The sequence below is a fragment of the Coregonus lavaretus genome (assembly GCF_964263955.1).
Source record: "Coregonus lavaretus genome assembly, chromosome: 5".
Taxonomy (NCBI): Eukaryota; Metazoa; Chordata; class Actinopteri; order Salmoniformes; family Salmonidae; genus Coregonus; species Coregonus lavaretus.
Genome location: NC_139992.1, coordinates 21040446 through 21063831, shown reverse-complemented (window position 1 = coordinate 21063831; position 23386 = coordinate 21040446). Strand labels below are relative to the sequence as shown.

The window sequence follows — 23386 nt, the reverse complement described above, 5'->3', positions numbered from 1 at the left end:
TACTGTAACTTATTGTAGCTTTCTGCTTGTATGTAGCTTGCACTTCAATGGCATCCCTCGAGGAGATTCTATTTGATCTTTCCAACCAGGCGAAGTACTATGAAGGAACCACTGATTTCGACCACAGGCGCAACATTCAGAAATATTCACAATTCAGGGTAACGTTAAGCAGTTAACTTCTATTAGATAACTGGACAGAATTTTCAGCAACCATTTTCCATCTAGCTAGTTGGTCATCTACATGTTGCTAGCTATACATATACAGCAACAGTCAAAAGTTTGGACACACCTACTCATTCCAGGGTTTTTCTTTATTTTTACTATTTTCTACATTGTAGAATAATAGTGAAGACATCAAAACGATGAAATAACACATATGGAATCATATAGCAACCAAAAAAGTGTTAAACAAATCAAAGTATATTTTATATTTGAGATTCTTCAAAGTAGCCACCCTTAGCTTGATGACAGCTTTGCAAATTCTTGGCATTTTCTCAACCAGCTTCACATGGAATGCTTTTCCAACAGTCTTGAAGGAGTTCCCAAATATGCTGAGCACTTGTTAGCTGCTTTACCTTCACTCTGCGGTCCAAACTCATCCCAAACCATCTCAATTGGGTTGAAGTCGGGTGATTGTGGAGGCCAGGTCATCTGATGCAACAATTCATCACTCTCCTTCATGGTCAAATAGCCCTTACACAGCCTGGAGGTGGGTTTTGGGTCATTGTCCTGTTGAAAAACAAATTATAGTCCCACTAAGCGCAAACCAGATGGGATGGCATATCGCTGCAGAATGCTGTGGTAGCCATGCTGGTTAAGTGTGCCTTGAATTCTAAATAAATCACTGACAGTGTCACCAGCAAAGCACCACCACACCATCACACCTCCTCCTCCATAATTCATGGTGGGAACCACACATGCGGAGACAGACAGAGAGAGAGATGGCGAGAGAGAAACGGAGAGAGAAAGACAGCAGTGCAAATGTACTTTGACTTTAGTATTTCAACAACTCTTCTCTTCCAACATGTTAGGCAATCACATGTACCTACCGGGGAAGGACGGCAAGCCACACAGGAGGGTGACTTTTACTAAGGAGGAGAAGGAGGCCGTGCTGACCGAGATGCATGTTGGCCATTTCGGAATGAAGCGCATGATTGCCAAAATCAACCTACGCATTTTCTGACGGGGAATTGTCAATGAGGTGGACAGCTTGGCAAGTGAAATAACCTTTTGCTTATCAATCACATTCTATTATATCTGAAATTATTATGATTTCAGTTAATGTCATATCAGAGAGCACACAATGTTTCAATTTGTCACTTTGTGCTTAAAGGTCAGTACCCTGTCTAGCCTGCCAGAAGTTTGAGAGGGTGAAGACTGTGGCGCCGGAGTTGAAGCCCATCAAAGTTGTTTCACCATGGCACATGATCGGTAAGTGTCCCAATTCAAATTCTGCCCTGATAAGTTGTTTTGTAATGGTTGCTTTATTTGACCACAGCAGAGTTCAATATTATTGAATGTGTGTGTGAGTGTCAGTATCCTTACAAATATGAAAATCTGCATACTGTATGACACAGATACGGGTAAGAATAAAGTAATCTTCACTCTAACACTTTAAATGTTAGGGGTGGACCTCATTGGTCCCTTCACGAAATCCAGGAATGGCAACAGCTGGTGTCTGATGGCGACCGATCACTTTACCAAGTGGGTCGAGGCAATACCCATTAAGGTCAGTAAAGGAAGAGTATGTGCTTAACTTTAAATTCCTTTCTGTAACCCATTAAAAAGGGTGCTTGGAACCAAAAATAGATTTTCGTTTTGTATGATACCCATCAAGGACAAGACTGGCGAGGCCACCTCCAAGGCGATGATGGACATCTTCAACACCCACGGTTCTCCTGAGGTCATCTTGAGTGACCGAGGTCATGAACACTGTATCAAAGTACGGATGTTATAGGTTATATTCTGTCACTAATGGTTTGTTTTATTTATTTTTTACAATTTGTTTTTTCATGGTACATAATCAGACATATTTCAATATCTTACATTGTCAATAGATATCGCTTTCCCTACCCCTCCTCCAGGTTTGGTGAATGGACCAACCAGACCCTCAAGACTGCCATGGGCGAGTCCCTTGATTGGTACCAGGAAGGGTGGGAGAACAACCTGAATGTAATTCTCTTTGCACACAACAGCAGCATCCAGGCCTCCACTGAGTACGGACGGGAGCCGCAGCTGTTGACTGAGGTAAACAATGCAATTGTATATACAATTATTGCATATACTGTAGTCTTTCAAATTTGTGTTTGTCTTTTGCTATTTTTGTGTAACGTACTTTCAGATCACTGAAACCCCACCTGATGTGGTGGAAGTTGTCGAACCAGATCAGAACGCCTTCGAGGACCACCTTCAGGCACGGACTGAGAAGGATGTGGAGGTTTTTGACCAGGTAAAAATGATTGTCCGCTGTTAATTTATTTTCTGGCCCTCCAAGAGATATGTAAGAAATGTATTTGTAATATGAAATATAATTGCATTTATTCCTGTTATCAATCAAGGAGACTGAACATCGACAAGGCGCAGGAGAAAGAGAAGGAGAGCTACTGGAGCAGAATCAAGAAGGGGACCAAGTGCTACGACATCCAGGCAAATTATTTGGTTTGAAAGAAGGACAAAAGGAAGGCGAGACCTGGGAAACCTCGCTGCTCTTTTGCTCCTAGCTGGGGTCACCATCTGTTAAGGTGAGTATAAAGAATCTCAAATAATAACAATTTGCATTTGCACACAAAATAACCTGAAGCTAATTTTAGTTTCCCTAACACTGATATGTTTCTCTTTGTCTTCCTAGGGTTACCTCGGTGGAAGCCAACAATCCTCTCCAGTTGGAGCAGTTGGACGGTCGACCACTGAAAGCACTGACGCCCTACACTTCGGTGAAGCCCAATAGACAAAGTATGTTAAGCTTTGGTTGACATTTGAGAAAGCAAGAAATGGTAGTTATGCTGAGCTTATAAAAAGGTACCTCTTCAATTTACCTCTTCAAATGACTTTAGGACCATCGACTGTCCGAGCCCCCCAGTAGGTATCCCATTCACCAGAGCCAGTGAGTTTGGATCAGTCTGATTCTCTGTGCTCTGAGTCGGAGGGGGACCAGCTTGAGGTAGGCTATACCTTCCAAAACTGTTGAAAAGTATGTATCTCACATTTATAACACTGCACTAATCCATCAAATTTTCTCACAGTAAAGTGTAACCTGTGTTTGCTTGTTTACTTCTGTCTCCTACGCTGTTCCCTTTAACTCTGCTCCTGCTCTCCAGGACCTAGGGGTTCTGCCCAACACCCAGACGTGGATCCATCTGATGTCCTCCATTACCAACCACCCTCCAACTTTTCATTACATCATCTACAGCTACTGTTATTGTCATGTTGTCATTATCTGCTAAGAAAGTTTTCTTGCTCTGTCATTTTGGGCACATAATATGTGAGATACCAGATTAACTAAAAACACTAGCACTGCAAACACTCAGAACGAAGAGAGCAGCAGTGCCTGGACTTTGCAGTCTCCCTCTTCAAGTCCCCCTTCTGAGACTGCCTGTTGAGAACAAGTGACAGGCAGACCCTACCACCCACACAGCAACCACCTCCTCTATATTCCACACACCAGAATTCAGTATTTCAGTCTGATTACCATGTGAGTGTACAAAAAATCTGTGAAAATAAATTAATGACACAACTGTAAAAAAAAATAATCAAAGTTTATGTATTAAAATCTTACATATTGCCAGGTTGATTTTCACAGCTGTTTCACAAGGTGTTCATTATTGTAGGTTGTAAGGTGTCCTCTGATGGTATTTATTAGTTCCACATTATTCATTGTTGTATCCTAGAACCTACAATAGATACATATATATTCAACCACAAGGGTGCACTAATGAGCTATGCAAGACAGAACAATATGAATCATAATAGAGGGCTACTGAAATTATATTATTTCAGTGTAGATAAGGGAACGGCAGGTTAAAATAAAAACATGACAGCCAGAAAAGCCAGTGTATGAACCAAATGGATTTGTATATGAATGAAGTGGAAATTAGCTGACTTTGTGATCTGTAAGATAAGTAACTTTAATGTGTCAAGCAGATTAGACGTTTTCTTTGCCATTTCCGAAACATAGAAACGTTTAAGACAGGGATTTCATGTTGTAATGTTAACAAGGTACCCAAAAGTAGTTCGAAGTAAAATTTTCATTTTATTAGCTAAACAAAACTTGGTTAAACAACAAAATTGTCACAGACATCAGCCTTGTTTGCATAGCGATGTTGAAAAGAACATCATTTAGGCTGTAATGATCTCAAAAATTCGAATCATTAGGTCATCACACCATTGATATAGCAACGGACGCTAATAGTTTATTGAATCCCATTGTGACGCAGAGGGGGACACTTTTTGGCCGGGGGGCATTTTTTGGCATGACAGGCCCGCTAGCTGCCGGGGGCCCTAAGCGACCGCTTATGTTGCTTATGCCTGGAGCCGGCCCTGCTACTACCATAGAGTTGAGCTACTACACTGCATGTTTGTGTGTGAATATCTGTCCTCCTGTGTCTATGGTTCAGCATTATATTGGCTCTACTGTTCTCTGTTCTCAAAGGTTACTGTACTGTTACATTTCAATAATACTTTCTTCCATAAGGGCCCCAATTACTTATATTTCTCCTCATAAATAACATGAAATCGTATAATGATTGAGATGACAGTTATCAAATCCATGGTATGGTGTAGTGCAGCCTTATGATGAAAATAGATTTGTAATTACTCATTCACCTTCACAGTTGCAACCAGGGGCATCATGCACCCACAAAATCTGAAGGGGCTGGGGGATGACTGGGGAAGATGGAGAATTTAGCATTTTTCAAACACCTGAAACAACTGTTTCCTGCATTCTAGAGCCATAATCAGTATGATTAATTTTATGTAAAAAATATGTACATTTGTTCTGTGTATCTAAGCATACCTCTTGAGCTGTCTCTATCCTCCTGACTGGTAGTTCTTTTTCTAGCCCTTTCCTGCAGTCAAATGACCAAATCGCCGCTAGTGGCCTCATGGGTGGAATGCTATTAATATTTTTCATAATTTCATAATTAATAAACATACATTTTTTAAATAAATGCTGAAAATTCGGTTTTTCTATGTCAAACGTTTTTGGTACAGTATATTTCTGTCTTCTGTGATGTATATACAGTGTAATATTGGAATGCAAACTCAAAATGGAATACATTTCATCTATATCTGTCATGGTACAGGTGTCTTCTTTTTTTAAAGCCCATAACCATGTGTGTGAGGTGTATACCTTTGTTTCAAAGTAGATTTGTTTAAGACTACCAAGAAACACTCTGTGTGACCCTGATTTAGCCCACTGCAGTAAATTAAAGACACGAAATATGCTTCTCTGCATTTCTGGGTAAAATATTGAAAGGAATGTGAGTCTTATTCAGTATATTTAGTAATCACTTACTTTTGTAAAGTCTACCAACCTTGCCAGCAGGCATGCCAGCTAAGATAATTAGACAAGCTAGCTACTCTAACTTGATTTTTGGTAGCTAATTATGAGGTTGAGAGATTGGGAACCTATCTGACCTAGCTAAAGGCAACTTCATAAAATTGATAGGTGGCTAGTAGTATTACAGAGAAACAAAATGTTTAAAAAAAAAAAAATTACAGGAAAAATCTAAGCGGGCACGTGCCCCTGTGACCCCTATGGGCATGACGCCTTTCCTTTATATACAGTCTGGACAGTATATGAAAAGGCTTGATGGGATTAGCCCACTCAGCTATCAGTTACTCTGTCTGGGGTGTGGCTGGGACAAAGACACACCCCCTAAAGTTGGGTCCATGTAGAGACAAAAGAATGCATGAGAAGATTGGAGCTGCAGCAGAGGAGAAGGCAACATGATAATATAGCCATCGCACACCACATCATACACATAGCTGGTCTACATTACCAGAAACATCATCTCCATCATCATTGCTACTTTTATTATTTTATTCTCACCATTCAACAGAGAAGTCTAAAACTCCAGTTTTGTAATTCAGCACATTGTTCCCATGATGTCATACCTGTGGATTCTCCTGCTGGGCAGTTTGGTGATTGGAGCCAAGACACAAGGTAAGCACTTTTACATCCTCTAATGTGCTTTTACAACTAGTTTTATGGTGCTTTATGGTTCTGTTTCTACTTGAGACAAGTTAGTTAAAGGCCCAATGCAGCCATTTTTATCTCAATATCAAATCATTTCTGGGTAACAATTAAGTACCTTACTGTGATTGTTTTCAATTAAAATGGTCAAAAAAACACAAAAAGAGTTTCTTAGCAAAGAGCAATTTCTCAAGCAAGAATTTAGCTAGGACTATCTGGGAGTGGTCTGAGTGGGGGAAACTGAAAACTAGCTGTTATTGGCAGAGAGGTTTGGAACTCTCTTTCTTATTGGTCTATTAACTAATTTACTGCCTGGTGATGCCACCAGGCAGGCCAAAACTCCATCCCACCAAAACAGGCTGACATTTCAGGCAGTCTTTTCAAAAAGCTCTTAGGGGAGAGTGGGGTAAGTTAAGTCAAAGGGGTAAGTTGAGCCACCCTTTTTTCTAGGAAACCATACACAAAATTGATCATTTGACAAAATGTTTAGGAAGAGGTCCACATGGAAAAAGTGGTAAGCAAGTTAGTTCTATACATCAGTTGGGGTCTATAAGCTTCAATATGAGGTCCTAAACCTAGCATGAAAATGCATCATTGTAGCTCTGTGGGCTAATATAGTCAAAATGTTTGCCTTGGTGTAAGTTGAGCCAATGGATGGGCCAATGGCAAGTTGAGCAAATTGAAGTGTTTTCTTCCAAGGCATAATGCAAGGCATTATCTCTGGGATGTGAGGTAACAACAGGGCCTGGCCTATGTTAAAATTATTTTAGGGGCTTCCCGAGTGGCAAGTACAGGCTCTGTCGCAGCCAGCCGCGACCTGGAGACCCATGGGGTGGCACACAATTGGCCCAGCGTCGTCCAGGGTAGGGGAGGGTTTGGCCGGCAGGGATGTTCTTGTCCCATCGCGCACTAGCGACTCCTGTGGTGGGCCAGGCTCAGTGCACGCTGACTTGGTCGCCAGGTGTACAGTGTTTCCTCCGACACATTGGTGCGGCTAGCTTCCGGGTTAGGCGGGCACTGTTTCAAGAAGCAGTGCGGCTCGGTTGGGTTGTGTTTCGGAGGACGCATGACTCTCAACCTTCGGCTCTCCCGTGTCCGTACGGGAGTTGCAGCGATGGGACAAGACTGTAACTACCAATTAGATACCACGGGAGGGGTAAAATACCAACAACAACAAAAAGTGTGTTTTAAAAAGTACAGAGTGTTTGTTAGGTGTAAGCCTATGTTAAAAGATGCTTAAAATGATTAAGAGACAAAAAAGCTATTGTGTTGAATTGTGTTTGGGAAATAAAGATAAACATCGTTTTAAAAAGTTAGTTGTAATATTGTATTCAGTACACATATTTGTAGGCGGCTTAACATACCCTGTCCCGCGGCTCAAGAAGTTGTGCCAAGAGAACACTTTTTTTGGACAAGCTATGTTTCAAAAACTGTAATGTTTACATGACTTCTGACAGTGGTGGAAAAAGCACTTGAGTAAAAGTACAGATACCTTAATAGAAAGTTACTCAAGTAAAAGTGAAAGTCAACCAGTAAAATACTAAAATTATAAATATACTTAAGTATCAAAAGTAAATGTACTTGCTAAGACATACTTAAGTATCAAAAGTAAAAGTATATCATTTCAAATTCCTTATTTTAAGCAAAGCAGATGGCACCATTTTCTTGTTTTTAAAATGGACGGATAGTCAGGGGAACACTCCAACAATCAGATATAATTTACAAACGATGCATTTGTGTTTAGTGAGTCTGCCAGATCAGAGGCAGTAGGGATGACCATGTGTTCTCTTGATAAGTGCGTGAATTGGACAATTTCCCTGTCCTGCTAAGCATTCAACATGTAACAAGTAGTTTTGGGTGTCAGGGAAAATGTATGGAGCAAAAAATACATTATTTTCTTTAGGAATTAAGTGAATGTCAGATTGCGACGTGAATGCGGTAGGCGAAGTCAAACGCAGGACACCGAGCTACTGGAAACGATACTTTACTAACAAAGTAACCAGAATACAAAACAACCTTCAAACAGGGAGGGGAATACCCGCACACTAGCAACTGTCCAACGGGGGCGGAGGAGCCTCTCGTACCTCACTCTCCTGGAGTGGACCAGCCACCACCGGCCTGAGGAGAGACACATGGAACGAGGGGTTAATGCAGTAATTAATGGGCAGTTGTAACCTATAGCATACCTCGTTCAATCTCCTCAGGACTTTAAATGGCCCCACAAACCGCCGACCCAGCATCCGGCAGGGCAGGCGAAGGGGCAGGTTTCGGGTCGAGAGCCAGACCCGATCTCCCGGTGCATACACCAGAGCCTCACTGCGGTGGCGATCGGCGCTCGCCTTTTTCCGCCTGATAGCCCGCTGCAGATGGACATGCGCAGCGTTCCAAGTTTCTTCAGAGCGCCGAAACCACTCGTCCACCGCAGGGGCTTCGGTCTGGCTCTGATGCCAAGGTGCCAGAACCGGCTGATAACCTAGCACACACTGAAAACTCCTCTTGCCGGTCCTGGCAATACGACCTCAGAAACCTACCCACATCCTGGTTCACTCTCTCCACCTGCCCATTACTCTCGGGGTGAAAACCTGAGGTAAGGCTAATCGAGACCCCCAGACGTTCCATAAACGCCCTCCAGACTCTAGAGGTGAACTGGGGACCCCGATCAGACACTATATCCTCAGGCACCCCATAGTGCCGGAAGACGTGTGTAAACAGGGCCTCAGCAGTTTGTAGGGCAGTAGGGAGACCTGGCAGGGGAATGAGACGGCAGGCTTTAGAAAACCGATTCACAACAACCAAGATCGTAGTGTTCCCCTGGGAGGGGGGAAGGTCCGTGACAAAAATCCACCGATAGGTGAGACCACGGCCGTTGTGGAATGGGTAGGGGTTGTAACTTCCCCCTGGGCAGGTGTCTAGGTGCCTTACACTGGGCGCACACCGAGCAGGAGGAAACATAAACCCTCACGTCCTTCGCTAAAGTTGGCCACCAGTACTTCCCACTAAGGCAGTGCACTGTCCGACCAATACCCAGATGACCAGACAAGGGTGACGTGTGAGCCCAGTATATCAAATGATCGCGAACCTTGAGCGGCACGTACCTCCGACCCTCTGGACACTGTGGAGGAGTAGGATCGGAACGTAACGCCCGCTCGATTTCCGCATCAACCTCCCACACCACCGGTGCCACCAGACAAGACTCCAGGAGTATGGGAGTGGGCTCAATGGACCTCTCCTCTGTGTCATATAGTCGGGACAGGGCGTCTGCCTTAGCGTTTTGGGACCCTGGTCTATAGGTGAGCTTAAATACAAAGCGGGAGAGAAACATAGACCACCTTGCCTGGCGAGGGTTCAGCCTCCTCGCTGCCCGGATGTACTCCAGGTTACGATGGTCAGTCAGAATGAGAAAAGGGTGTTTAGCCCCCTCAAGCCAATGTCTCCACACCTTCAGGGCTTGAACCACAGCTAGCAGCTCCCTGTCCCCCACGTCATAATTGCGCTCCGCCGGACCGAGCTTCTTAGAATAGAAAGCACAGGGGCGGAGTTTAGGTGGCGTACCCGAGCGCTGAGACAGCACAGCGCTGATCCTCGGAAGCGTCCACCTCCACCTGGAATGCCAAAGAGGGATCTGGATGCGCCAGCACCGGAGCCGAGGTAAACAGGTCCTTCAGACGTTTAAACGCCCTGTCCGCCTCAGCTGACCACTGCAGGCGTACCGGACCCCCCTTTAGCAGAGAGGTAATGGGAGCTGCTACCTGTCCAAAGCCCCGGATAAACCTCCGGTAGTAATTGGCAAAACCCAAGAAGCGCTGCACCTCCTTTACCGTGGTGGGAGTCTGCCAATTACGCATGGCAGAAACGCGGTCAATCTCCATCTCTACCCCTGACGCGGACAACCGATGTCCCAGGAAGGAGATGGACTCCTGGAAGAACAGACATTTCTCCGCCTTTGCATACAGGTCATGCTCCAACAGTCTACCAAGCACTCGACGCACCAGGGACACATGCTCGGCTCGTGCAGCGGAGTATATTAGAATGTCATCAATATACACCACAACACCCTGTCCATGCAAGTCCCGGAAAATTTCATCCACAAATGATTGGAAGACTGAAGGAGCATTCATTAAACCGTATGGCATTTCGAGGTACTCAGTGACCCGAGGTGGTACTGAATTCTGTCTTCCACTCATCTCCCTCCCTAATGCGCACCAGGTTGTACGCGTTCCTGAGATCCAATTTTGTGAAGAATCGCGCCCCGTGTAATGACTCCGTCATACTAGCAATCAGAGGGAGAGGATATCTGTATTTGATTGTGATCTGATTTAGACCACGGTAATCAATACACGGGCGTAAACCCCCATCCTTCTTCTTCACAAAAAAGAAACTTGAGGACGCAGGGGAAGTGGACGGCCGTATGTAACCCTGTCTCAGAGATTCGGTGACGTAGGTCTCCATAGCGGCCGTCTCCTCCTCCTGAGACAGAGGATACACGTGACTACGTGGAAGCGCAGCGCCTACTTGGAGGTCTATCGCACAATCCCCCTGTTGATGAGGTGGTAATTGAGTCGCCTTCTTCTTACTGAAGGCGAGTGCCAAATCGGCATACTCAGGTGGAATGTGCAAGGTGGGAACTTGGTTCGGGCTTTCCACCGTCGTTGCCCCTACGGAAACGCCTACACACCGCCCAGGGAAGCCCCAACACCACGGGAAACGCAGGAGAGTCAATCAAATACAAACGTAATATCTCCTCATGGCCCTCCTGCGTTTTCATCCGGAGAGGCGCCGTGACCTCCCTAATCAATCCTGACCCCAAAGGGCGGCTATCTAGGGCATGAATAGGGAAGGGCACATCAACAGGTACGATAGGAATCCCTAACTTATAGGTGAACTGGCGATCGATAAAATTCCCAGCTGCGCCTGAATCTACTAGCACCTTATGCTGGGAGTGAGGAGAAACCTCGGGAAACACCACTTTAATACACATATGATCAACAGAGAGCTCTGGGTGAGTTGGATGCCTACTCACCTGGAATTACTCATCAGTGCGTCGCCCACTGCCTCGATTCCTAGGAGACCCTCCCCAGCACCGACCAGCAGTGTGTCCTCTGCGGCCACAGTTGGTGCAGGGGACGGCCTCCCTCCTGGTCTCCCTCCTGGTCTCCCTAGCACCAGCACCCCCGAGCTCCATAGGGGTCGGCTCGGAAGTGCTGGAATGGACGGCCCCGAATCTGGACGTCCGCGGGTAGCCAACAGGGTATCCAGGCGAATCGACATGTCCACCAGTTGATCAAAGCTGAGGTTGGTGTCCCTGCAGGCCAATTCCCGACGCACGTCCTCCCTCAGGCTACATCTATAGTGGTGTTGGCAGCCAGCGTCTGGAAGTCCAGCGCGAACTCCTGCGCGCTCCTCCTCCCCTGTCTAAGGTGGAATAGACCCTCACCCGCCGCTTTACCCTCTGGTGGATGATCGAATACTGTCCGGAAGCGGCAGGTGAACTCTGCATAGCTGACCGTAGCGGCGTCTATCCCACCCCACTCGGCGTTGGCCCACTCCAGCACCTTGCTGGACAGACAGGAGATGAGGGCGGACACGCTCTCGTATCCCGAGGGCGCCGGGTGAATGGTTGCTAGGTAGAGTTCAACCTGGAGTAGGAAACCCTGGCACCCGGCCGCTGTGCCATCATAAGCCCTCGGGAGCGAGAGCCGAATCCCACTGGACCCCGGAGGTGAAACGATGGGCATCGCCGATGGTGGTGGTATCGTTGGAGGGGGTATAGGTAGACCCCCTCTTTCCCATCACTCAATGGTGTTCACCACCCGTTCCATGGCGGTGCCGAGAGCCTGGATCATGACCGCTTGGTGTTCAACGCGTGCCTCCATAGATCCAGCTGGCACCGCCTCTCCTGCTGACTCCATGAGAGGTGTGTGATTCTGTCAGATTGCGACGTGAATGCGGTAGGCGAAGTCAAACGCAGGACACCGAGCTACTGGAAATGATACTTTACTAACAAAGTAACCAGAATACAAAACAACCTCCAAACAGGGAGGGGAATACCTGCACACTAGCAACTGCCGAAAATGACGAGAACAATCACACACAACACACAATGAACGACAGAGGGTTAAATAGGGAATACAATACAACATAATAGGAAACAGGTGTACACAATCAAGACAAAACAAGTCAAACACAGAAACATAGATCGGTGGCAGCTAGTACTCCGGGGACGACGAACGCCGAAGCCTGCCCGAGCAAGGAGGAGGAGAAGCCTCGGCTGATTCCGTGACAGTGAAGTAAAATTAAAAGTAGTCAAAAATATAAACTACTAGTCATGCTTTTCCAACAGTCTTGAAGGAGTTCCCACATATGCTGAGCACTTGTTGGCTGCTTTTCCTTCACTCTGCGGTCCGACTCATCCTTAACCATCTAAATTGGGTTGAGGTCGGGGGATTGTGGAGGCCAGGTCATCTGATGCAGCACTCCATCACTCTCCTTCTTGGTCAAATAGCCATTATACAGCCTTGAAGTGTGTTGAGTCATTGTCCTGCTGAAAAACAAATGATAGTCCCACTAAGGCCAAACCAGATGGGATGGCGTATCGCTGTAGAATGCTGTGGAAGCCATGCTGGTTAAGTGTGTCTTGAATTCTAAATAAATCACAGACAGTGTCACCAGCAAAGCACCCCCACACCATAACACCTCCTCATCCATGCTTTACGGTGGGAAATACACATGCGGAGATCATCCGTCTCACAAAGACACGGCGGTTGGAACCAAAAATCTCAAATTTGGACTCCAGACCAAAGAACACATTTCCACCGGTCTAATGTCCATCGCTCGTGTTTCTTGGCCCAAGCAGGTCTCTTCTTCTTATTGGTGTCCTTTAGTAGTTGTTTCTTTGCAGCAATTCGACCATGAAGGCCTGATTCACATAGTCCCCTCTGAACAGTTGATGTTGAGATGTGTCTGTTACTTGAACTCTGTGAAGCATTTATTTGGGCTGCAATTTCTGAGGCTGGTAACAATAATGAACTTATTCTCTGCAGCAGAGTTAACTCTGGGTCTTCCATTCCTGTCGCGGTCCTCATGATAGCCAGTGTCATCATAGCGCTTAATGGTTTTTGCGACTGAAATTTCCCGTATTGACTGACCTTCCTGTCTTAAAGTAATGATGATGGACTGTCGTTTCTCTTTGCTTATTTGAGCTGTTCTTGCAATAATATGGACTTGGTATTTTACCAAATCGGGCTATCTTCTGTATAAAAATATAGAAAAACCCTGGAATGAGTAGGTGTGTCCAAACCTTTGACTGGTACTGTAAATATTAAAGTGAAGTACAGATACCCCAAAAAAACTACTTAAGTAGTACTTTAAAGTATTTTTATACCATTGCATTCTAGTTATATGTTGTTATCTTTGTTAGAAAGAATACTATATTTCCCTTCACGGAGTGATGCTGAATGTAAAAGATGGCTGAATTTACTCTACCTCTCCCCTACACTAAAAGGGCATTATCATAATGTTCACAATTTCACAGTATCATTCCAACCTCATAGTGTGGAAATATACACTGAGTGTACAAAACATTAAGAACATCTGCTCTTTCCATGACATAGGCTGACCAGGTGAATACAGGTGAAAGCTATGATCCCTTATTGATGTCACTTGTTAAATCCACTTCAGTCAGTGTAGTTGAAGGGTAGGAGACAGGTTAAAGAAGGATTTTTAAGCCTTGAGACAATTGAGACATGGATTGTGTATGTGTGCCATTCAGAGGGTGAATGGGCAAGACAAAATATTTAAGTGCCTTTGAATGGGGTATAGTAGTATGTGCCAAGCGCACCGGTTTGAGTGTCAAGAACTGCAACACTGCTGGGTTTTTCATGCTAAACAGTTTCCCGTGTGTATCAAGAATGGCACACCACCCAAAGGACATCCAGCCAACTTGACACAACTGTGGGAAGCATTGGAGTCAACATGGGCCAGCATCCCTGTGAAACACTTTGGACGCCTTATAGAGTCCATGCCCTGAAAGATTTAGGCTGTTCTGAGGGCAAAAGGTGGTGCAACCCAATATTAGGAAGGTGTTCCTAATGTTTTGTACACTCAGTGTATATAAAACACAGGAAAATCACATTTTGGAATTCACTGGGCCTTTAAGTACTGTCACATCCAGGATTGCACCAAGGTGCAGCGTGGAATGCATACATGTTTATTAACGAATTTAACACACTACAAAACAACAAAAGCAACGTAACGTGAAGCTCACAATGGCTACACACAAACAAGCCAAACAAGAGTCAAGACCCCACAACTAAGGTAGGCAACCAGGCTACCTAAGTATGATCCCCAATCAGAGACAACGATCGACAGCTGCCTCTGATTGGGAACCACACCCGGCCAACATAGAAATACACCACATAGATTGACACATAGATATACACATTACATAGATACTCACACCCTGACCAAACCAACTAGCGAACTCTATGTCAGGGCGTGACAGTACCCCCCCCCCCCAAAGGTGCGGACTCCGGCCGCAAAACCTAACAGGGGAAGGTCCGGGTGGGCATCTAGCCTCGGTGGTGGCTCCGGCTCCGGGCGTGACGTCCTCTCCCTTACTGCCTCCCCGTTGTACCCCTGGTCCGGTCTGGACCTCGGCGCGATGCTTCCCCTCTCAGTCCTCCCACGATGCACCAAGCCCTGTCTGGACCCTGGTGTGGGAGGCCCCGACCCTGGAGAGGGGCCGACGTCTGGGCCTGGACCGGCAATCCCCCCGCGATGCACCAAGCCCTATCTGGACCCTGGTGTGGGAGGCCCCGACCCTGGAGAGGGGTTGACGTCTGGTTCTGGAGTGGAGCCACTGACCGGAGCTGAACTGGACCCCGGTGGAGCGGACTGCTCTGGCACTGGAGTGGAGCAGCTGACCGGAGCTGGACTGGGCACCGGTGGAGCGGACTGCTCTGGCACTGGAGTGGAGCAGCTGACCGGAGCTGGACTGGGCACCGGTGGAGCGGACTGCTCTGGCACTGGAGTGGAGCAGCTGACCGGCATGACAAGTACTCACCTTTTACACCCGCTACTTCAAGTACATCCTCTCTGTCTATCTGTACCTGAGGCTGAAATGCAGACTAAATAAATAAATGTTTATAAACCTGCTCTGATTTATCATTATATACACACTGTAGGCTATGTGTCAGATATGAACATTTATTTATGTAAAACATTATTTACTCAGATATGATGCTGGTGTATAGATGTGTTATACTGTATATACAGTGCCTTAGGAAAGTATTCAGACCCCTTGACTTTTTCCACATTTTGTTACGTTACAGCCTCATTCTAAAATGTATTAAATAAATAAAAATCCTCAGCAATCTACACACAATATCCCATAATGACAAAGCGAAAACCGTTATTTATAAATTTTTCAGATCCTTTGCTATGACACTCGAAATTGCGCTCAGCTGCATCCTGTTTCCATTGATCATCCTTGAGTTGTTGATACGACTTGATTGGAGTCTACCTGTGGTAAATTCAACTGATTGATCATGATTTGGAAAGGCACACACCTGTCTATATAAGGTCCCACAGTTGACAGTGCATGTCAGAGCAAAAACCAAGCCAAGAGGTCAAAGGAATTGTCTGTAGAGCTCAGAGACAGGATTGTGTCGAGGCATAGATCTGGGAAAGGGTACCAAAAATGTCTGCAGCATTGAAGGGCCCAAAAGCACAGTGGCCTCCATCATTCTTAAATGGAAGAAGTTTGGAACCACCAAGACTCTTCCTAGAGCTGGCCGCCTGACCAAACTGAGCAATCGGGGGAGAAGGGCCTTGGTCAGGGAGGTGACCAAGAACCTGATGGTCACTCTGACAGAGCTCTAGTTCCTCTGTGGAGATGGGAGAACATTCCAGAAGGACAACAATCTCTGCAGCACTCCACCAATCAGGCCTTTATGGTAGAGTGACCAGACGGAAGCCACTCCTCAGTAAAAGGCACATGACAGCCCATGTGGAGTTTGCCAAAAGGCACCTAAAGACTCTCAGACCATGAGAAACAAGATTCTCTGTCTGATGAAACCAAGATTGAACTATTTGGCCTGAATGCCAAGCGTCACATCTGGAGGAAACCTGGCACCATCCCTACGGTGAAGCATGGTGGTGGCAGCATCATGCTGTGGGGATGTTTTTCAGCGGCAGGGACTGGGAGACTAGTCAGGATCGAGGCAAAGATGAACGGAGCAAAGTACAGAGAACTCCTTGATAAAAACCTGCTCCAAAGCGCTCAGGACCTCAGACTGGGGCGAAGTTTCACCTTCCAACAGGACAACGACCCTAAGCACACAGCCAAGACAACGCAGGAGTTGCTTCGGGACAAGTCTCTGAATGTCCTTGAGTGGCCCAGCCAGAGCCCGGACTTGAACCCGATCTAACATCTCTGGAGAGACCTGAAAATAGCTGTGCAGCAACGCTCCCCATCCAACCTGACAGAGCTTGAGAGGATCTGCAGAGAAGAATGGGAGAAACTCCCCAAATACAGGTGAGCCAAGCTTGTAGTGTCATACCCAAGAAGACTTGAGGCTGTAATCGCTACCAAAGGTGTTTCAACAAAGTACTGAGTAAAGGGTCTGAATACTTATGTAAGTGTGATTTCCGTTTTTTTTTTTTTATAAATTAGCAAACATTTCTATAAACCTCTTTTTGCTTTGTCATTATGGGGTATTGTGTGTAGATTGATGAGGAAAGAAAACAATTTTATCAATTTTATAATAAGGCTGTAGCCTAACAAAGTGTGGAAAAAGTCAAGGGGTCTGAATTCTTTCCGAAGGCACTGTATATAGTCCTATAGGTTGTGGCCTACCGCATCTATGGTATTTTCCTACTGCATGTATCTATTCTATAGTGTGTGGACACTGGTAGAAATGTGTTTAATAAAGCATTTTGTGACAACTGCTGAGTTATTAGTCTCACCTGGCTTTAGTCATGTTGGTGAATGTTGTGACATAATAGTTGTTGTTGGTAAGTGTTGTTGTCCACAGAGAGAGAGGCCCCACTCTCCAAGGGTTGTCAGGGAGAGTTGGGATATGCAAAAAAAAACATTTCCAATTCACACATGCTATTAATACACACTTGTGTACATGTACAACTGTACATGTGTGAAATAGGACAAATATAAGCACCCACTACATTATTATTATTCCTGGTTGCCACACCCACCCCTTGGTAGACTCTGGCTGGGATCTGAAGCCAGTTCGTTAAAGGTTAAATGCAGCCATTTTATCTCAATATCAAATCATTTCTGGGTAACAATTAAGTACCTTACCGTGATTGTTTTCAATTAAAATGAAGAAAAAAAAGCTTCTTAGCAAAGAGCAATTTCTCAAGCAATAATTTAGCTAGGACTGTCTGGGAGTGGTCTGTGGGGAGAGGAAAACTGAAAATTAGCTGTTATTGGCAGAGAGGTTTGGAACTATCTTTCTTATCAGCCTATTAACAAATGTACTCCATGGTGATGTCACCATCGAAGGCCAAAACTCCATCCCACCAAAACAGGCAAAACTTTCAGGCGGTCTTTTCAAACAGCTCTTACACTAAAAGGGCTTTATCATAATTTTCACAATTTCACAGGCAAATTGACATTCAATGATGAGACCACCCATTTCCAAATGACAGAGGCAAATGCAGCACATTGCAATGCTTGCAGTTCTACCTCCAGTTACTGCAGGTGGATTGAGCACTGCGCTCAACATACTATAAAACGTTCCGTTTTTACATACCAAAAATGGCTTCTATTTAGAACGCAAGAATGGGTATTCCTACATGTTCTAGATCAGTGGTTCCGTAGAATTTTCTAGATCAGGGGTTCTGTGCTTTGAGCCACCTGGATTCTACTGTGACCCTCCAGTTAATCAAAACAACTGGTCCATCTGAAAAGGAACGCTATTCCCCACAGTGCATTATCCTGTTGTCATTATCCTGTTGGCCAGCTGAAACAGGGAGAAACAACAGCAGGGGTCCCTCTACGCTTCCACACAATATAAATACCTGAGAACACATTGTTCTAACTCAGGGTTTCCCAGTATGAAAAATGTATGCACTCACTAACTGTAAGTCGCTCTGGATAAGAGCGTCTGCTAAATTACTAAAATGTAAATGTAAAAAAAATTGTAGTGATTTTCTCTTTTCGGTAGTTAAACTCCTTGAGTTGTAGTTTGCCCTGATATTACTACAGCACTGTGTAGGGGAGGGTCTGCTCTCTGTCATTCTCTTGACTCTAAGTGTGTGTGTGTGTGTGTGTGTGTGTGTGTGTGTGTAACTCGGCCAGTGTCAGCCAGCCTCCTATAGTTCCTATAGGGGAAGCCCTCGCTCTGTAATGTTGTGGAACTTCCAAACACAAACATTCTGTTCTCTTCTCTCCCCTCTGTTCCACACTTCCTCTTAACACACACATGGAATATGGGGGGGGGGGGGGGGGCTGTCTCTATTTACCCCACACACATGGAATATATGGGGGGGGGGGGGCTGTCTCTATTTACCCCACACACATGGAATATATGGGGGGGGGGGGGCTGTCTCTATTTACCCCACACACGTGGAATATATGGGGGCGGTCTCTATTTAACACATACTCGCACGCACGCATGCACAAACACACACACACATACACACACACACACACACACACAGATAGAACATAACATAGAAGGAAGCCTATGTTCCTATGTTCCACTGCCTTGTCATTTATTCACACACATGGGACCTATGCATTTGCATTCATACAGGCACTCCACTTCAGCAACTTTAACTGCCTCAGTCTCATGGTGGGGTCTTTGTATGTACATTGTGTGTGCATGAGTCCTACAGCTCAGAAAAGCTCTAACATCAGATGAGAACAGCAACGCGTTGTATAGTTGTATGTGGATCCCCCACCCACATGCTGTATGGTTAAGGTACAGTAGTCTTAAGGTACAGTGGTCTTAAGGTACAGTAGTCTTAAGTCCCTGTCTCTCTTTTCCTGACCAAACTCCCACATACAATACAGTATTGCCAGTGTGTCTGCCTTGGTCATTGTTGATGGATTGTGTTTCAGGACTATTGATTCTGTTCTTTAGAACAGGGATGGGCAACTCCAGTCTCTGAGGGCCATAGAGTGTGTAGACCTTTGTTCCAACCCAGCTCGAACACCTCATTCAACTGGTTCAGTGTGGCCCGTTAAATCAGAAGGTGGATCAGGAGCAGGGCTGAAACAAGAGCCTGCACACACTGCGCCCCTCCAGGACCAGCTGGCCATGCCTGGTTGAGAGAAATAAGAGGGTTGGAGTGAGAAAGTAGCCTGCTGTTTTGCCTCTATACTCTCTGGCACACTGCTGCACCTTACATACAGTAGGGGAATGTCACAGCCCCCTATGATTGCAACACACACACACACACACACACACACACACACACACACTAGAGTAGACCTGCCAACTGAAAGTCGAGGTGTGTCTGAATATTTATTGATGATGATATAAAATGTGATGGGGGACACTTAGCATGACTACCATACATTGCTGTCTGCTAAAGGAAAAGTCTGTTCCTCTCTCCAGAAGACCCTGCTGCTGAGCCAGAAACAAAGGAACCAGAAGCAGAAGCAGCAGAGCCCGAGGCCCCAGCAGAGGAAGTAGCTGCCGAGGAGGCCCCAGCTGCTGAGGAGGCTCCGGCAGAAGAAGAGGAGGAGGCTGCAGAAGAGGAGGAGGCTGCAGAGGAGGAGGCTGCAAGTTCTGAGGAGGCTCCGGCTACAGACCAAGAGGCTGCAGCTGCAGAAGGGGAGGCTCCGGCTACAGACCAAGAGGCTGCAGCTGCAGAAGGGGAGGCTCCGGCTACAGACCAAGAGGCTACAGCTGCAGAAGGGGAGGCTCCGGCTACAGACCAAGAGGCTGCAGCTGCAGAAGGGGAGGCTCCGGCTACAGACCAAGAGGCTGCAGCTGCAGAAGGGGAGGCTCCGGCTACAGACCAAGAGGCTGCAGCTGCAGAAGGGGAGGCTCCGGCTACAGACCAAGAGGCTGCAGCTGCAGAAGGAGAGGCTCCGACAGAGGACACAGAAGTAGTAGAAGAACCAACAGTGGAAGTAGAGGTGGCCCCTGAAGCTGAGGCAGAACCAGGTGAGCCACACACACACACACACACACACACACATACATACACATATACACACACACAGTTGTTAATGGTTATTGTTGTGTTTAGAAGCGGAGGCGGCAGAACCAGAAGCAGAGGAACCTGCTGTAGAAGAGGAAGCTGCAGGTCAGACACCCCATATAACTACAGTACATTCATGACCTTTGCATGTATGTTAAGTGTATGAGACCAGTTTCCATTTATTTAGCTGTATGGTAGTGTTGGGTATGAACGAGTTCTTGGATCCGTTTGTCCTTACTTTTGGGAATCTAAAGTGGAGGGGGCTGGAGGTTCAGGTGAAGTCGGTGGGGAGAGTCAAGTGCAATTTAGTTTGCCTTCTGAGGACTCTGACTGAGAGAGTCAACAGCCAACCACAGCAACAGAACTTGACATTCTAGCCGATGACCTTTCCGAGTTCCCATAGGACACTTTAGAAGTTCTATTATAGACAGAATATATGTTGGAATGCAAGGTCAGCGAAAGTTTCCTCAAAACAGTCTTAAACTGTTGAACTCAAACTGTATATCCAAATACATTGATACTGTGATTCTGCCAGTGTGTAGGCCTCAATTCACTATCCTCTAACGGTGTAAATTCAAATGAATTGATATTAGTTTTCTGCTTCAAAACACACGCTGGCGTACACACTCACACCCACACACCTCTCCCCCTCTCTGTAGTTGCTGACAGGTTTGTTAGGAGTGAGATCATCTATATGGCCTGTGTAGTAATGAGTGAGACTGTGTTGGAAGTGTCTCAACTTGTTTAATTTAAACATCATGTTCATGTCTTATTATTTATTTTAGTCGGTACATTATAATCTGTTTCATACATCTCATTACAGCCTCAGGTAATACCAGAGACATAAGTACGGCTTTATGTGTTAGTCATGTTCTTACAGTGTAAGGTTATGGCTTGTTAGACTGCACCTAAAATGGTATTATTAGTAAAATCACACTTTATCATGAAATGTGTGTTTAATGCCTAGATTCAATCCGGACCGTGGAAGATCCACTTTATAGCGCACTTGACATTTAAAGGTAATTTACGATTGAGCCAACACAATATGAGCTCAGCCATCCCCATGTTCACAGAGACTGCATTCACAGTAAACGCTGAAATGCAGTCGAACATGGGAACATAGCCTTTAAAGGGCGGCTGAACTCACCGTTTTTGCCTGGGCTTGCTCCTAGGTTTGCTGCTGCTCATTAAGAAAAATGTGATTTGTGTCTTGGGGTGTGGTTCGATGTGGGTGTGCTAGGATCGCTATATCGTACCCTGGCAGTTATTGTTGTTTGTCCCTCTTGAATCCCAGAAGCAACAACATAGCCACTACCACTTCACCCTCAAAATAGTTTATTAATCGAAGTTACACTATATACAAAAGTATGTGGACACCCCTTCAAATTAGTGGATTCGGCTATTTCAGCCACACCCATTGCTGACAGGTGTATAAAATCGAGCACACAGACATGCAATCTCCATAGACAAACATTGGCAGTAGAATGGTCTTACTGAAGAGCTCCGTGTCTTTCAACGTGGCACCGTCATAGGATGCCACCTTTCCAACAAGTCAGTTCGTCAAATTTCTGCCCTGCTAGAGCTGCCCCGTTCAACTGTAAGTGCTGTTATTGTGAAGTGGAAGCGTCTAGGAGCAACAACGGCTCAGCCGCAAAGTGGTAGGCCACACAAGCTCACAGAACAGGATTGCTGTGTAAAAATCGTCTGTCCTCGGTTGCAACACTCACTACAGAGTTCCAAACTGCCTCTGGAAGCAACATAAACGCAATAACTGTTTGTTGGGAGCTTCATGAAATGTGTTTCCATGGCCGAGCAGCCGCACACAAGCCTAATATTACCATACACCATGCCAAGCGTCTGCTGGAGTGGTGTAAAGCTCGCCGCCATTGGACTCTCGAGCAGCTACAGCATACAATGACATTCTAGACGATTCTTTGCTTCCAATTTAGTGGCAACAGTTTGAGGAAGGCCCCCACGCCTCAGCCGGCTCGTCAGACTTCCACACCTCAGCCGGCTCGTCAGACTTCCACACCTCAGCCGGCTCGTCAGACTTCCACACCTCAGCCGGCTTGTCAAGCTCCCACACCTCAGCCAGCTCATCAGGATTCCATGCCTCAGCCGGCTCGTCAGGCTTCCACGCCTCAGCTGGCTCATCAGTCTCCCACGCCTCGGCCGGTCCGTCAGGCTTGACAGGTTCCTGCGCCTCGGCCGGCTCGTGAGGCTCCCATACCTCGGCTGGCCCGTCATGCTCGACAGGTTCCCCTGCCTCGGCTGGCTCATGAGGCTCCCATGCCTTGGCTGGCCCATCAGGCTCGACAGGTTCCCCTGCCTCGGCCGGCTCATGAGGCTCCCATGCCATGGCTGGCCCATCAGGCTCGACAGGTTCCCGCACCTCGGCCGGCTCGTCAGGCTCCCGTGCCCCGACCAGCCCATCAGGCTCGCCCAGGTGTCCCTGGAGGGGGGGGGGGGTACTGTCACGCCTGCTCCCGCTCCACCTCCCAGGCGCTCGAGGGCGCCAGGCTGCCCATCCTTACGCACACCTGTCACCATCATTACGCACATCTGCACTTCATTGGACTCACCTGGACTTCATCACTGTTTAATTACCTCCCCTATATCTGTCTGTTCCTCAGTTGTGATCCCCGTGTCAGCATTAATGTTGTTATGTTTCCCCTGTCCAGACGCTGTCCGTGTTTTGTTTCATGTCTTTTTATATTAAATATTCACTCCCTGTACCTGCTTCTCGTCTCCCAGCGTCTGTCCTCACACTTTATGTGGGCAAATAAAACACATAGAATAAAAAGGGACGTTTTACATCTTCCTAAGTCAGACGGTGGTTTTAACCTCCTAGACTTGGAATTGTATCAACTCACCACCCAGGGCTTGTACTTGAAACATATTGTTAAATGCACTAAAGACGAACAATGCGTACATATTGAAGATGCGCATACTAACCCCCATAATATTTTCACGTGTCTATTTTCAAAGGATAAAGCTAAGAACATTAACAACTTCATA

The 23386-nt window shown here is 46.1% G+C and overlaps 1 protein-coding gene across 8 annotated transcripts in view; it reads left to right on the top strand.

Moving 5' to 3' along the window:
• The first annotated feature begins 5889 nt into the window (after positions 1-5889).
• The window catches only part of LOC311128864 (uncharacterized protein), a 30838-nt gene continuing 13341 nt past the window's right edge, over positions 5890-23386 (top strand). For 3 of the 8 annotated variants that reach the window (XR_014613232.1, XR_014613234.1, XM_084161084.1), the window contains exons 1-3: positions 5892-6163; positions 19777-20331; positions 20417-20473. Coding sequence is in view for 2 of the 8 variants with exons in the window: in XM_084161084.1 (XP_084017210.1) it covers positions 6103-6163; positions 19777-20331; positions 20417-20473 (673 nt within the window). In the remaining 6 variants the exon portion in view is untranslated. Of the gene's footprint in view, positions 6164-19776; positions 20332-20416; positions 20474-23386 lie in introns of all 8 variants that reach the window. The other 5 variants (XR_014613235.1, XR_014613236.1, XR_014613237.1 and 2 more) reach the window with 3 other exon arrangements.